Genomic DNA, 16,308 nt, shown 5'->3' with positions numbered 1-16,308 from the left:
TTATAGATGATATGTCTTAAGGTTAAGATCAAAGGCTCTGGAGTCAGTTGGCCTAAGTTTGCACCCCATCTAAACTCTTTCTTAGGGGGGGCAACTCACTTTCTTTTTCTTTTTCTTTAAAGATCACTTTATCCTTCTAAGACCAAGAGAATAATACCTCTTATCTCACAGGGTTCTTGTGAATGTAGAGTGTTTTTCAAAGAACCTGTCACAAAATAAGAGCTTACTATGTGTTAGCTGGTTTTATTCTTATAAATGAAATCACATAGGGACCTTGGTGGCTCAGTGATTGAGTGTCTGCCTTTGGCTCAGGGCATGATCCTGGGGTCCTGGGATCGAGTCTCACATCGGGCTCCCCATAGGGAGCCTTCCTCTTCCTCTACCTATGTCTTTGCCTCTCTTTGTATGTCTTTCTTGAATAAATAAATAAAATATTTTTTAAAAGAATCATATATTTAATCACAAACATATACACAAACAACTGGTCTGTTTCTGGGCTACTGACTCAGCCCTTTTGTTCTCTCTATTCTTACATCAACTGCACGTTGTGGCCCATTATTTATATTCATAAAGGGTGTAAGGTAAAACACAGAGTCAATTCCTTTTCCTTTCTCTCCTTTTTTTGAATTTTCCTTGCTATTCTTGTCTGATTTTTATTACAGATGAACAGTAGAATCATTTTATCAAGTAACAAAAGATTCCATTAGAGTTGCGATTGAATGTTGTAAAAGCAAGAAATTAATTTGGTGAGAATTGACATCTTTATGAGATTCTTTTTTTTTTCTTTTTTTTTTTTTTAAGAACATGGCTTGTCGCTTCATTTTTTTTCCTGTCTTTCATTGTATCTCTCGGCAAAACTTTGTAATTTTTTATAGGTTCCGCACATTTCTAAGGTTCCGGTTAAGTATTTTATGCAACGTTATTATTACCATTTTTTTTTTATTATTACCATTTTGAATGGGGAAAAAACTAATCACAGTATTGAAGGCTTATTATGTGCAGGGTAGGTTCTCAATGCTTTACTATTTTAACTAATTTAAACTTAACTAATCCTCCTAACAGCTTTATGAGATAAGAACTACTATTTACATTCCCATTTTATAGATGAGGAATATGAGGCCAGAGAGGTTATGTTTATGTAGTTAATAAATGGATGAGCAGAACTTTAACCTCTTTCCATCTGGCTCCACAGTCCATAATCTTTTTTTAAAATTATTATTATTTTTTAAGATTTTTATTTATTTGACAGAGAGAGAGAGAAAGCACAGGTAGGGAGAGTGACAGGCAGAGGGAGAGGCAGAAGCAGGTTCCCCTCAGAGGAGAAAGCCCAATGCAGGCCTCCATGTGGGGGTTTATCCCAGGACCCTGGGGTCATGACCTGAGTTGAAGGCAGATACTTAACTGACTGAGCCACGCAGGCACCCCATAGTCCGTGATCTTAGTTATCATGTTATTGGGATGCTTTTACTATTTATTTCTTCTGTCTGGTTATTCTCAGCATTTAAAAGGCTACAGATTTGTACTATATTTGTGTTGTACCAAGTGACTTTTCTGAATTCCATTATTTATTCTCATCATTTTAAAATTGATTTTCATGGATTCTCTATGTATACACTTATATCATCTGCAAACAGTGAGTAATTTGTCTCTTTCCAAAAGTTACAATCCCTTTTTAAGATTTCCAGCCTATTGTATTTGATTTTTCAGAATAATATTATATAACACAGTGATGAGACTAGACATACTTGTTTTTACATAAATTGTTGATATGTACATGTGTTTATATATGAAGAATATTAATACTATTAAGAGTGTAGGTTTTTTTAAAGATTTTATTTATTTATTCATGAGAGACAGAGACATAGGCAGAAGGAGAAGCAGGCTCTCTGCAGGAAGCCCCACATGGGACTCGATCCCTAGGCCCCAGGATCACACCCTGAGCCAAAGGCAGATGCTCAACGGCTCAACTGCTGAGCCACTGAGCCCCCCCAGGAATCCCTACTAGGAGTGTTTATAGCAAACAGAATTGACTTGCCATGTTCTCTTTGGTGACTGTTAAAAATGATGAAATGTTTTTATTGTTTGATTTATTTTCGACCTTTTATGTAAGTAAATTTCCTAATACTTAATCTTGTCTTAAGTCCCAAGATTAAACCCTAATTGGTTTCAGTATATAATTATTATATTAGTATACTGCTGGCTTTTACGTGTTAATCTTTAAATATTTTAGGATTTTTACTTTTATATTTGTGAGATTGGTCTGTAGGGTTTTTTTGGGGGAAGGGGAATGCTATTTCTGACAGGTTTTGGTATTGAATATACTCTGGCTTCGTAAACAAATTGGGTAGTTTTCCATCTTTTCCTATGTTCCAGAACAGTTTCTACTTTCTATTCATTTTGACAGATAAACACTGTATAATAGAGCTGACAAGGAAGAGAATGCAAATCGGCACAGATTATTTTGCCTCAGTAACTCTGCCACTTTTGTAGCTGCAAGACAGCCTTTATTGTCCAGAAGCAATTTGGAGCAGTAGGAGGGTCAAACGGGCCATTATTTTGGTGGTGAAGATAGTAGCTGGCTGGGCAGGCACAGAGGTGAGTGAAGGGGTGCTGGGGAGGAAGGCAAGTGCTGAGGGAGGAGCGAGAACCAGAGATGAAGGGAGTGTTTACAATGGGCTGGAGGTGTCTCAACAAGGTCACAAAAACAGGATCAGGTAAAAGAATTGGGCCTGGAGGTGAGGAATGTGAGGGGTGTGTGTGTGTGTGTGTGTGTGTGTGTGTGTGTGTGTGTGCAGGGGCCAGGGGAGAATTATCTGTGGGAGGATACTCTTTCCTTTCCAGAAAAGTTTCCAATGCTCTGCCTGCTGGTCACTGGCTCCTGTTGGAGAAAGTAACATAATTTCTCACCCAGGGTATTTGTCCCTCTGTCCTACTACCTCCCTACCTTTTCATCTCAGCAAAGGCTTGCATCCATTAGACCTCCCATAGGCGACTTATATGCTTCTGTGTATGAGAGTTCAGCATGGAGGGCAGAGAAGAGGGAGGCAGAACAGAAGACAGACTTTATCAACTCTTGACTTTATGCTTAGGGCCAAGTCCTTCACAAGGTGCTCTATTTCTTTTTCACTCCATTTCTGCTTCTCTCTGGCTCATATAAGCAGATCCATGGTATCTGCTGTTTTTTTTAAGTCACAGGAAAATGCTGTAGGAAAGGCAGGGAGCAATGTGGTACACAATTATTGGGAACTGGCATCATGCTTGCCATAGAGCTGAGGCCATTTTGAATGAAAAAACAAAGACATCACAGACAAATGACATTCAGCCCATGTGGAATTATTTTAAGACCAGTCAGAAATTCCAGGCTCTTTTTTGCACAAGTTTCTTTTGAAAATCATTTTAATCAATGGCAAAACTGACATTACTGTTTCATAGATTTTCCTCTCTGCCTCTTACCCATGGATGGGTTAGTTAACAATCAACCGAACAGCCACCAGCTTGACATCAGGAGGAAGATGCCTGGAGCACAGATGGACCACAACCCAGATAATTAGCTTCTGAAGAAGAAACAACATCCAATAAGTCTTCTCTGAATGTAGAGTTTGGTTGGACACAGATGGGGCAGAGAACAAGCAGACCTCCTCAAAACTCTTTTTTACCACTTAAAATGTTGGTTAGAGCACTGACCCATTTCCTGTAGACAACTACCTACACATAAGACCTGCAGGGAGGAATCCAAATAAATGTTGTTGACACTCCACCTAAAGGAAAGTCAGCATAACTCCCTACTCCTTAAGTGTGGGACACAAATGGTGACTTCCTTCCAATGAGCATAGGATGGAAGGGGGTGGGGAGAGTGTAATCTTATAATGGAGAAGCCTAATAAACACTACATTTGCCAGGTGAGAAATGTCAACATCAATAGTCTTAAATTATGTTGATACTATATGTTGATGTTATGAAAATGACATTTTACCTCTGTTATCTTCCTCCCCAAAACCATAATCCCGGTCAATCATGAGAAAACAAGCAGACAAATTTGAACAGATGGGCATTCTATAGTATGCCTGACCAGTACTTCTCAAAATTAGCAAGGCCATGAAAAACAAGGAACGACTGAGAAACTGAATACCCCAGAGGAGCCTAGGAGACATGGCAACTATATGTAATATGGTATCCTGGATAGGATCTTGGAACAGGAAGAGGACAGTAGGTAATTAATAAGGAATTCTGAATAAACTATAGACTTTAATTAATAATAATGTATCAATATTGGCTCATGAATTGTAATAAATGTACCATACATGCTAAGATGTTAATAACAGGGTAGCCCTGGTGGCTCAGCAGTTTACCGCGGTCAGCCCAGGGCATGATCCTGGAGACCTCGGATCGAGTCCCACGTCGGGCTCCCTGCACGGAGCCTGCTTCCCTCTGCCTGTGTCTCTGCCTCTCTGTGTCTCTCATGAATAAATACATAAAATCTTAAAAAAAAAAAAAAGATGTTAATAACAGAGAAACCTGTGGGGAGGCAGATGGAAACTCCGCATTCTACCTGCAGTTTTTCTGTAAATCTAAAACTGTTTTAAGAAATAAAGTCTAGTAATAATAGTTGTTGTTGTAGTAATATCTGCAAAAATCAACTGAAGATTAAGATGAGACAACCCCATTAGGCTTCATAAGCATTTTCTTCGTTGTTTGGCTTTTTGGACTTTCATCCTTCTGGAGCTCTTACATTGCACCCAGGGCTCTTATCCTATCCACACCGTTTCCGTGTTTCCAAGGACCTTGTCCCTGACTGGCCCGGATGATCTCATTCAGTCTAGGTCACTCTTTACTTCGAGGTCGCTACCTCTCTTCTGGCCATTTCCAAATCTCATCAGGTCATAACACTGTTCATCCAACTCTCTATTACACAGCGCCCCCTAGGCGTCCAATTAATTCAGCATTTGCAAGCCGAACTGATTGTCCCTTAACCCACTTTTCTTTCTTGTTTCACTCACAGAGAGGCCAGAACCGAGACTCCTCTTTCTTGTGGCTCCCTGCCTAGCAGCCCCTCAGTTCTGTCAATGCCGCTTTCTTCGGGCCTTCTGTAATGTGTTCTCTTTCGATCCCCGCTGCCAGGCCCTCAACACCTCTGGGCTGCCTGCTTCCAGGTATTCCCTTTCTCTCCGTGTTTTTCCTTGCTTCATTCCTCTCCTTCCGTTCCACGCCTCTACAAGAATGTAGATATGTTTTCCCAGCCCTCCTCCAGGCAGTTCATGACTCCTCACCATGAGTGTTGTGTGTGCGCGCGCGCGCGTGTGTACCTTTTGTGTCTGAGATATAGAACCTGAGGAATTAGTGGCTTAGTTGTCATAATCTATTTGTAAATACACTAAGGTCCATACAAAGCCCATTTTAAGAGCAGCAGCCATTAACTCAGTTCTCTCAGTTTAGACGGACCCGAGCAGTGACACAAGAACCATCTCTGAATTAGGTAACAGGAAAAGCCGACATAAGATGGCTGCAGAACTCAACCAAAATAAGACTTGAAAAATGAAGGTGTGAAAAGTTACGAAGCAAACTTCCCAAAGTGTAAGGAAAGGGGTAGACCTAAAAGACGCTATCTAAGGCCATGTTGCGTGAGGTGCAATAAGGAAACCACCGGTCTCACTCGAGCCAGCCAGGAGTCGAACCTGGAATCTTCTGATCCGTAGTCAGACGCGTTATCCATTGCGCCACTGGCCCGGAGACAATTGCTCTCGGCTCAGTGATGATAGTTCAAGCTTATGCTGCAGGGTTTCATGGGACGCGTAGTCCCCCAACGGAGTTCTACGAACACAGGCGCATCATGGGAGATTGAAGTTCGTCGAAAACTACATCCCGAGATTGGTGGATCTTACGGAGCCACGTCGTACGTCACGGGCGCAGCCAGCGGATTGGCGGAAAGAGCCACTCCCCACCCCTCGGCCTCCCGCTCTGGAGCAGTGGCAGACGCTCTGGTTGTTAGGACGACTCATTCCGCCTTCCGGGGGCTTTTTTCTGGCTTTGTGATTGGCTGCTAATATCAAGGCATCCCGGCGTGGACGGCGCGAGGGAAAAGATGGCGGCGATGGCGGTCGGAGGTGCCGGTGGGAGCCGCGTGTCCAGCGGGAGGGACCTGAACTGCGTGCCCGAAATAGCTGACACTTTGGGGGCTGTGGCCAAGCAGGGGTGAGGGTCCAGACCTCCGCAAGCGGAATGCGGGCTCCGAACTCGGGGACGAAGAGGGACAGACTAGTCATCCCCGAAAGGCAGGGGTGAGGGGGTCGGAGTGGGTAAGATTAGGGCGGGAGAAACCATTACTCCTTGGGGGAGGATGGGGAAGCCTTAGGCCCTGGAGCGTGAAACAAACAAACAAACAAACAAAGAAAAACAAACAAAAAAACTTGCTGGGGCGTGTGGCCACTGAGCCCCAAAGTCAGGGGAGTTGTCAGGTAAACTCAAAAAGAGGACTACAGACCTCCAGGGCCCTGGAGAGCGGGATTATAGTCTGAGAATGGGAGAGAGTGTTAGGGGCTAGGGAGAGAAGAGAAACCTTGGGGGGAAGCATGGGCGGTACTGAGGCAAATCTGGATGTGACAGTCTTGGAAAACCGGTGACAACAGAGTAGAAAAGCCACTTGGCGTGGATTTTTATCTTTTTTCCTTTTCCATGCTTGTGTTTTGGGGAGAAACTGAGGCACAGTGCAGCGGAAGTAACATGCCCCAAGGCAGGCTGAACTCAGCAGTCCAGTCGGGTGACTGATGGCAGCAGAAAGGGTTGTGCAGAATTGAGATAGCCTAATCCAGTTGCTTGGATCTCTGGGCACTGCTGCTCTCTTTACATGACGATTCTGGGTCTGTCGCGGTTGTAGGTTTGATTTCCTCTGCATGCCTGTCTTCCACCCGCGTTTCAAGAGGGAGTTCACTCAGGAACCTGCTAAGAATCGGCCGGGCCCCCAGACACGATCAGACCTACTGCTGTCAGGAAGGGGTAGGGACCATCCCATATGCCCCTTAATTATTAGAGGCAATAACAACTTCTGCTTTAACAGTGCCCTCATTCTCCTCCTTTCCTGACTTGGATATATTGGTTAGTCCTGGGACATAGATAACTCTTGTTTTCTCCTTGCTTACCTGCTAAAAAGCCTTACTCTATTCTGCATCAGGCTATCCCACATCTGTGATAGAAAAAGTCTTTGTTTCTCATCTCTACTCTCTATTCCCTGTTAAGAATTAGAAATTGAACAAGTAAAGCACTGAACCTCATATAGTTTTGTCTTTCTTGGATGGGGGGAGTGCAGACTGGAATACGCTAATTGTGGGAAAGCTTTCTCCATGGATTCGTCCAGACTCAAAAGTGGAGAAGATCCGCAGGAACTCTGAGGCGGTAAGACTGTTTGACTTCACTGGCTCTTTCTAGAGATCAGGTCCATAACCTAGCTGGGTGCAGAGAGCAGTTTTTTTCCTCCCATAACTTAGTAAATCTAATATAATGCAATTAAACCTATTTGGGTTGCTAACTCTTCATGTCTTCTTGATCTCCATTTCCAGGCAATGTTACAGGAGCTGAATTTTGGGGCATATTTGGGTCTTCCAGCTTTCCTGTTGCCCCTAAATCAGGAAGATAACACAAACTTGGCCAGGGTTTTGACCAACCACATCCACACTGGCCACCACTCGTCCATGGTATGGCTTGAGGGCTTCTTTTTCTGCTGAATATTATGGTAGTCAAGCTGTGCTAGGTACCTTCTTGTTCCTAGCCATTCAGTAAACGGTGCAGTTGGCAGAACTGAAATGTCAGTACTGGCCACCACCATCTAAAAGTGGTAAGCAGAGGGTTAGAAAACATAGAATGTACAATTATTTCTAGAAACTTATGGCTGCAATAAAGGACAGGGCAGATATTTACATATGGATATACACAAGATAAGTTTATATGTACATATAATCAGAACTTGGGAAAAACATATAAAAGGGTTAACTTGCAATCTGGATCAAGATAATTGAAGGAAGCTTTCTGGACCCAATGAGTTCAAAATAGAGTTCTAAATAGGGTACTTGTTCACATGCAGTTCTGGATGCGGGTACCCTTGGTGGCTCCAGAGGACCTGAGAGATGATATAATTGAGAATGCACCAAGTACACATACAGAGGAGTATAGTGGAGAGGAGAAGACATGGATGTGGTATGTCTCCTTTTGCTGCTATACAGGGCAAAGGGTACGGGGAGGGGAAGTATAGGGTAGAGCCTGTTGTGTGTGTGGGGGTCTTCTCTAGCTATGGCGATTGGTGGGCATATGTATTTGACTGTTTTTTTTTTTTTTTTCTTCCTGTATTTCACCCTGAACAGGTGGCACAACTTCAGGACCTTGTGTGACTATAGCAAGAGGATTGCAGTGGGTAAGTCTACAAGGGCCCTGGGATAGGTTTCCCTTCTCTGACCTCCTGTGAATAAGAATCAGGGGTTTCAGAGATGCCAGATGAAGTGTGTGCATTTTTGATAACGGTGTACTTCTGGTGACTTTACAGTTTGAGATATTACTTTATCAATTTTTATAAAAATGCAGAATTTTATTTTTTAAAAAAGCTATGTTGTTAGCACACAGAACACTTGTTGTTTTGGGGCAAGGGCATATGTCACTAATAGAATATCTCCAAAGCTAGATTGATACTGGGAGGGATGGCGGGGAGCACCCTTCTAGTTTTGAAAAACTTCCTCTTGGTTCCCAGGAGGAGGGATTCCTTGATATTGACAAAACATTAGGCACTTTGGCATAGATGCCTTAGAAAAAATAAAATTCATTTTTTACGTCCTCTTCTTCCTCTCCACCTTCAACATGGACTTGACTCCCTTAAACCCAGAGACCTGTTGGAACCTGACCCCAAAACATGGTTGCCAGTATATCAGGCAATATGGACTTTGCAGTGTCACCATGGAGATGGCATCCTTCAAGAGTTCCCTTTTTAGCTTGTGAATCTTCAGATTGATAATTCTGTCATTCTCATTTGGTTTCCTGGAAGTCAGGATTGGCTTGTGAAAAGTTGTTAGCAATAGCATGCTAAAGGTGAACTATCAAGTCTCATTCGAAACTTTGCCTATTCAGAGCATCACACTGTGTTTTATAGTAGCTCTCTGATTTTAGTAGTCCATTGAAGAAGGGAGTTTGAAAGTTGTTGTATACTGTTTAGGATTATCTGCCCACATCCTGCCTGAAACACTATGATTGCTTTTGAAAAGTATCTTTAATAAAGCTGGATATAGTTAAAAAAGAAAAGAATCAGGAGTTTCATGTATACTTGGCTGCTGGGCAGTTTTCTCTCTGCCTCATTCTGTCTTGCTCTTAGGGAGTAAACAGATCTTGCACAAAAACAGCAAGGAAAGCCTTTTTGCCTAGCAGTAGGTAACTGGTCTTTCTTTTTCCTTGTGTAGCTCTTGAAATTGGGGCTGACCTCCCATCTAATCATGTCATTGATCGTTGGCTTGGGGAGCCCATCAAAGCAGCCATTCTCCCCACCAGCATTTTCCTGACCAATAAGAAGGGATTTCCTGTTCTTTCTAAGATGCACCAGAGGCTGATCTTCCGGCTTCTCAAGGTGGGTGGTAGAAGGGTTCAAAAGGTATTCCAGCTAATCCTCTTGCCTTACTCACATATGTATGATGCTTTTTTTCCTGTGGGCCTGATTCTTTTCCTCTCTGGTTTCTGGAGAGCAATTTTAGCAAAGTTGGAGGTCTTGAGAACAAAAGAGGCAAATGGCAGTAGGTGTCCCAGAAACATTTTAGAAGGAACCAGATCTCATGAGAAGTTTGCAGGTTTCATTTAAGATGTTAAAGTGGGAATCCCTGGGTAGCTTAGCGGTTGAGTGCCTGCCTTCCGCCCAGGGCGTGATCCTGGGGTCCGGGGATCAAGTCCCGCATCGGGCTCCTTGCATGGAGCCTGCTTCTCCCTCTGCCTGTGTCTCTGCCTCTCTCTCTTTGTGTGTTTCATGAATAAATAAATAAAATCTTAAAAAAAAAAAAAAAAAAGATGTTAAAGTGATGGGATGCCTGAGTGGCTCAGTGATTGAGTGTCTGCCTTCAGCTCAGGATGTGATCCCAGGTCCAGGGATCGAGTCCCACACCAGGCTCCCTGTGAGGAGCCTGCTTCTCCATCTGCCTATGTCTCTGCCTCTCTCACTCTCTCTGTGTCTCTCGTGAATAAATAAATTAAATCTTAAAAAAAAAAAAAAGATGTTATAGTGAGGATCCATGGGCCTGTTTGAGCCAGGATGAAGCTTATACCACATAGGAGGGCTTTATGAGTTTATTGAAGCGTCATGCTATTTTGTTGGTACCTGGAGGGATTTTTGAACTGGAAGACTGCTAGGCCAGGCCTTATTTTATGCTAGGGCTCTTTGGCCATAAACCATAACAATATTCCAGAATCTTGGTTCGAGAACTGCGTCTGATGGTCTGACCTCTCTCACAGTTGGAAGTGCAGTTCATCATCACAGGCACCAACCACCACTCAGAGAAGGAGTTCTGCTCTTATCTCCAGTACCTGGAATACCTGAGCCAGAACCGCCCTCCACCCAATGCCTATGAACTCTTTGCCAAGGGCTATGAAGACTATCTGCAGTCTCCACTCCAGGTCGGTCTACAGTGCAGCGAGAGGGAGCTGTAGGGGAAATGGCTTTGGAAGTAGGTGCCCTACCATCCTATCAAAGCTCAGGAGGCAGTGGGAAAGTTTTTGGTATGCTGGTGCTTTGCCCCTGCCAGAAACTGGCTGGCTAACTTTGCCTTTTTCCTCTTCTTCATCAGCCACTGATGGACAATCTGGAATCTCAGACTTATGAAGTGTTTGAAAAGGACCCTATCAAATATTCTCAATATCAGCAGGTATAATGTGGGTCTAGGTCAAGTACAGGGCCAGGAAGACCTTGGTGAAGGTGGGATTGGAGCCACAAGGTCTTTTCTCCTTCCCTCCCCAGGCCATCTATAAATGTCTGTTAGATCGAGTGCCAGATGAGGAGAAGGATACCAATATCCAGTGAGTGCTCTTCCCAGAGATATGCATGATGACTTCTTTATCTGCCAAGTCAGCTTGACCCTTCCCCTTTCTCTCTTAGGGTGCTAATGGTGCTGGGAGCAGGCCGGGGTCCCCTGGTGAACGCTTCCCTGCGGGCAGCCAAGCAGGCTGACCGGCGGATAAAGCTGTATGCTGTGGAGAAGAATCCAAATGCTGTGGTGACGTGAGTAGCAACCTCCTTGTTGGGAAGTTTATCTACAGTGCCAGTTTTTTTTTTATTAGTGTCCTCACTTGCATCATCTTTATTTTAGGCTAGAGAACTGGCAATTTGAAGAATGGGGAAGCCAGGTGACAGTAGTCTCATCGGACATGCGGGAATGGGTGGCTCCAGAGAAGGCAGACATCATCGTCAGTGAGCTTCTAGGCTCCTTCGCTGACAATGAACTGTCACCTGAGTGCCTGGATGGAGCCCAACACTTCCTAAAAGGTGCCTCCAGGCTGGGATGTACCAGCTTAAGGGGAATGGATTATCAGCTAGGAAGGCTGTGGTGGGTGGGGGTGCGGGTATAGCAGCCTTGGAGGAGGTTGCAAAGTTTAGGGGAAGGTGGGTGGGACTTGGGTCAGTGCCTTTAGCAAATGCAATCATCTTTCTGAACCTCAGCATTCTGTAAAATTTTATATCTGTAAAAATGAGAGGAGTGGACTAGATTAGAGATTCTTAGTCTGAGATCTGTGGACTCCCTATACTGACATGATACATACCTTGGGCTTAGCTTTCATCCAGATCTCTAAGAGTTCTAAGACCCCACAGAAGAACCATTAGTTCAGAATATCTTAGGGTTTTTTCCAGTTTTAATCTTGTGTGTCTCTGTAGGTTAACCTAGAAGTAGAATCTCCCATGACAGGGGTTGGAAGGAGGTTGGCCTGGGAATGTGACAACATTGAGCCACCTGGGTCTGTTTTGGGGGTTGTTTTGTTTTGTTTTGTTTTCAATTTTTATTTTAAGTAGGCTTCATGCCCAACATGGGGCTTGAACGTACGACCCTGAGATCAAGAGTTGTACATTTCACCAGCTTAGTAACTTAGCTAGCCAGGTGCCCCTGCCTGGGTCTATTTGATGTGGGAGCTTTAAACCTTCAGTTAGACATACCATTTTCATCCCTTCGGAACTTATATGATCCTCCTGCTCTGCAGATGATGGTGTGAGCATCCCTGGGGAGTACACCTCCTTTCTGGCTCCCATCTCCTCCTCCAAGTTATACAATGAGGTCAGAGCCTGTCGAGAAAAGGACCGAGACCCTGAGGTAAAAAGCCACTGTCTTCTGCAGAGCTCTTTTCTTTTTAGTCCTCTTTTTTTTTCTTTTTTTTTTTTCCTATATTAGCATCAACTGTTTGCTTCCACTGGAGAAAATGAAGAGGTGAAGGAAGAGATGGGGATGTGGGAAAGTGACTGAAGTGAAAATATTTTTATCCTTTTCTTTTTATTTTTTTAATTTTTTTTTTTTAATTTTTTTTTTTTTTTTTATCCTTTTCTGTGTCCTGGACGCCCAGGCTTCTTTACCTGGGGGAGTAGATGTCTTGCCTATCTGCTTCAGCTCTTGCTCGGTCTCTTGGGACAGGCCCAGTTCGAGATGCCTTATGTGGTGCGGCTGCACAACTTCCACCAGTTGTCTGCGCCCCAGCCCTGTTTCACCTTCAGCCATCCCAATAGAGGTGGGTTCCTGTGTGGCTGTCCTCTTGACTGGATGGCTGAAAGCTTACTTTGTGGTTTCTTCTTTTGCGATCCTGGGTCTACTCTCTCTAAGCTGCCCTTGCTAGTTCTTGTTCTTGCTTTACCAAGTTGTCTAGAGCTTCTAGTCCCTTGTCATCCACGCAACTCCTCCCTAACAGATCCTATGATTGACAACAACCGCTACTGCACCTTGGAGTTTCCCGTGGAGGTGAATACAGTGCTACATGGCTTTGCAGGCTACTTTGAGACTGTGCTTTATCAGGACATCACCCTAAGTGAGTATCTGGGGCCGAGGATGGCACGCTATGAGTATGTTATCTGGGCAACTTATGTAGATGTTTCATTTAGAGTCACAGGGAGCCTAGGAATCAGTGAATGTGGATCTTAGGTTACTTGTTTCTCTGTTCACAGAAGACACTCCCCTCAATCCAGGCAAAAAGAAGAGTCACAGAGACCTCAGTTTTTTTCATTATTTTTTTCACACAGGTATCCGTCCAGAAACTCACTCTCCTGGGATGTTCTCATGGTTTCCCATCCTCTTCCCCATCAAGGTAGGAATCACCTTTCTTTCTTTTTTTTTTTTTTTTTAATTTTATTTATTTATTTATTTATTTATTTATTTATTTATTTATTTATTTGAGACATAGAGAGGCAGACACAGGCAGAGGGAGAAGCAGGCTCCATGCAGGGAGCCCGATGCGAGACTCGATCCTGGGACTCCAGAATCACGCCCTGGGCCAAAGGTAGCGGCTCAACCTCTGAGCCACCCAGGAGTCCCAGGAATCACCTTTCAGACTCAGTGGGTTAAGGTGTCACTTTTGCCATTGGTGTTCTGCCCCTTTCCTACTCTCAGGATGATGCTTGACTATGACCCATGTTCTGCTCCCACATGCTCGTGGATCTGTTGTAGGTGTTGAGATGTTTTTATTGCCTTTCTCCTTGGCTTTCCCACATTTCCTCTGTCTATTCTGTCCAGTCTTTACCTTGAGCAAGAGTCATCTTTTAATCTGATCATAATTCTGTACTGCTTAAAACCTTTCAACAACTTTGGGGCTCCTGGGTGGTCCAGTCAATTAAGTGTCTGACTCTTGGTTTTGTCTCAGATTGGGATTTCAGGGTCCTGAAATTGAGCCAAATGCTGGTGTTGGGTTCTGTGCTAAGCGTGGAGTCACTTGGAATTCTCTCTCCCTCTCCCTGTCCTTCCGGCTTGTGTGTCTCTCTCAAATAAATAAATCTTTAAAAAAGGAAAATACCTTTAGTGACTTCCTACTGCCTTCAGAATAAAGATTTAACATTGTAAGACTCGGTGTGATCTAGTTTTAGCTTGTCTCTTCAGCTACTATCTCCTTGATTACACTGTGTCACCCCTGTGGACCTTTTTTTTTTTTTTTTTTTTTTTAATTGAACTATAATGAACAGTGTTCTGTTAGTTTCAGGTATACAACATAATAATTCAGCATATCTGTACATTACTCAGTACTCATCAGGATTCTAATACAGTCTTCTTTCCTGCCTCAGGTTTTCACACTTTTCTCCTTTGCCTGGAAAGTTCTTTGTTCATCTCTTCACCCATTTAACTTACCTTCCTGGTCCCCTTAAACATTCCTCTTGTCTGGTAACTTTCCCTGACCAACAGAACTAGGTTTGAGTTCCGTCTCATAGGTGCTCTTGTAGTGCATATCCTCTGCATGTTCATGGCCCTCATCACACTTTTGATTTTCTGTTCAATGTCTGATTGTGAAGTTCTGATTATTCATTCTGAAAGACTTCAAATAAACTTCATGAGGATTGGAATGTCAGGTTTTATCCTTTTCTCTCCACACTTAGCTCAGTAGTATATTGCCATATACAGTTCGTTAGTTCTACCTTAAACTTCTCTGTCTTTCTTCTTGCAGCAGCCCATTACAGTACGTGAAGGCCAGACCATCTGTGTGCGTTTCTGGCGATGCAGCAATTCCAAGAAGGTGTGGTATGAGTGGGCTGTGACAGCACCAGTCTGTTCTGCTATTCATAACCCCACAGGCCGCTCATACACCATTGGCCTCTAGCCCTGCCTACAATGTTCAGAGCCTTGGAAGCAGCTTAAAGTTCCGCTCCTGAAGCACAGAGAGTGCAGTACATCTGTGGGCTGTGATTCCCCTTTGCCCATCAGAGCGGAGCATTTCAGTCTGCTTTCCTGCCTTACAGCAAGGTGGGCAAAGGATGAGAATTAATTGCAGGGCTCAGGCCACCAACCTGTAAAGACTCCAGGCCAGGGAGGGAGGAATTTGTGCTGGATCTGAAGCTACTCCAACAGGCACTCAGCCTCAAGTACTCCCTGGAATAGCCCTGAGAACATGTGGATTAAACACATTTTCATCCCTTTCCCTGCCCATCTCTGTTTCTGTTTTGATGGTTTTGTGTGGGAGGAAATACAAATAAAGTGAAGTTATCAGCCTTTTCCTGCTCCAACTCTGCTGCCCTGCGCCTTTGCTTTCTCACACCTTACTTAAACCTAGGCATATTCAGATCTGTGCTTTTATTCAAGACCCAAAGGATCTTTGTTCTGTATATAGGAAGCTTAATGGCCACTCTTGGACTCCTGGGTGTAGGTCTTTGGGACCAGCTGCAAAGAGGTCCATTAAGATCTGTGATTAGGCTTTTCTCTGGGGAGAAAAGATTGCCCTCGTGGAGAAAGATGGGAGTAGTGAGTGAAGCCAGCTTCCCTTCCGCTTTCCTGAGCTGCTGCACTGCCAGCTACCTCTTGGGAGGAAAACTGGAAGCCATTCAGGCACCTCCAACAAGAAGCCACCTATTTTATTTGAATAAAGTCACAAGGTTAGAGTTTGAAGTTGTAAGAGTGCCAATTCTCCATTTTATACAGGAGGATTTGAAACTGACACAAAGATATATAATATTCAAATCAAGACTGGAACACAGATCCTCTAACCCTGTGGCTCTCTCAATGATCTAACCAGTTATGTTTCTGTCAGCTAACATATTGGGCAACTGAAGTGTGAGGATTCTGGATCCCCTTGGAACGTGAGAGTGGACATCAGTTCCTTCTCTTTCTGGTTAGAGGACTGAGTATTGCTGTACCCAAGGAGTCACCTGAGAAACTTCCAGGTTTACTTTTGCAGTGCGAGGTGTGTAGCTGTGCTCGCTTCGGCAGCACATACACGAAAAATTGGGAAGTGTGTAGCTGTGGAACCAGGCAATAACCACAAGAGAGTGTGAAATTAGACAAACGTGACAACACTTGTGTTTTCCCGGGCCCAAGCACAGAGGGTAAGAGGAGATAGTTGGGAGGGCTGCGTGGCCAGCACGCTCAGAAGGGGAAAGTCCAGCCCAACATCCTTCCGGGCGGCGTGAAACAAATGCAAGTGCTCGCCGTGAAGCTGTCGCGGATGAGTACGACACGTGACCCTTTTGGGAAATCAAGAGTAGAGAGTAGCAAAGAAGTCCATTGTACCTCCTCGTTGGCTCCGCCCACGGCGTTGGCCTTGTCACCTGGAGCTCGGGAGTAGGCAGGAGGGTCCTTGCTGGTTCTTCGCCCGCCTTCTCCGCCTTCCGCAAGTCATCTAACCAATGAG

At 44.1% G+C, this 16,308-nt stretch overlaps 1 protein-coding gene, 1 long non-coding RNA gene and 1 other non-coding gene across 6 annotated transcripts; 1 reads left to right on the top strand and 2 right to left on the bottom strand.

Moving 5' to 3' along the window:
* Positions 1–770: 770 nt before the first annotated feature.
* On the bottom strand, positions 771–12,282 carry LOC125755656 (uncharacterized). The gene is made up of 2 exons (XR_007412659.1): positions 12,155–12,282; positions 771–7,816 (listed from the first exon to the last, which is right to left on the bottom strand). It is a non-coding gene; the product is annotated as an uncharacterized LOC125755656 (long non-coding RNA).
* TRNAR-ACG (transfer RNA arginine (anticodon ACG)) lies at positions 5,652–5,724 on the bottom strand. Its single transcript has one exon. It is a non-coding gene; the product is annotated as a tRNA-Arg (tRNA).
* On the top strand, positions 6,058–15,187 carry PRMT5 (protein arginine methyltransferase 5). Of its 4 annotated transcripts, none has more exons than XM_025442634.3 (17): positions 6,058–6,189; positions 6,872–6,990; positions 7,301–7,386; positions 7,551–7,685; positions 8,072–8,184; positions 8,349–8,398; positions 9,429–9,592; positions 10,465–10,626; positions 10,797–10,874; positions 10,967–11,025; positions 11,105–11,227; positions 11,316–11,491; positions 12,199–12,308; positions 12,624–12,717; positions 12,895–13,011; positions 13,223–13,287; positions 14,632–15,187. In XM_025442634.3, the coding sequence occupies exons 1-17, from the start codon at positions 6,080–6,082 to the stop codon at positions 14,782–14,784; spliced, it is 1,914 nt and encodes a 637-aa protein (XP_025298419.1). In that variant the 5' UTR covers positions 6,058–6,079; the 3' UTR covers positions 14,785–15,187. The 4 variants fall into 4 exon arrangements, with proteins under 4 accessions (XP_025298419.1, XP_025298418.1, XP_025298422.1 ...); XM_025442633.3 differs by having other exon boundaries at positions 7,271–7,386; XM_025442637.1 differs by lacking the exon at positions 6,058–6,189 and adding an exon at positions 6,202–6,275.
* Positions 15,188–16,308: the final 1,121 nt, after the last annotated feature.

Source organism: Canis lupus, chromosome 8 (assembly GCF_003254725.2).
Source record: "Canis lupus dingo isolate Sandy chromosome 8, ASM325472v2, whole genome shotgun sequence".
Classification (NCBI taxonomy): Eukaryota; Metazoa; Chordata; class Mammalia; order Carnivora; family Canidae; genus Canis; species Canis lupus.
The sequence above is the reverse complement of the archived record's forward strand: the minus strand, read 5'-3'. Positions and strand labels throughout refer to the sequence as shown.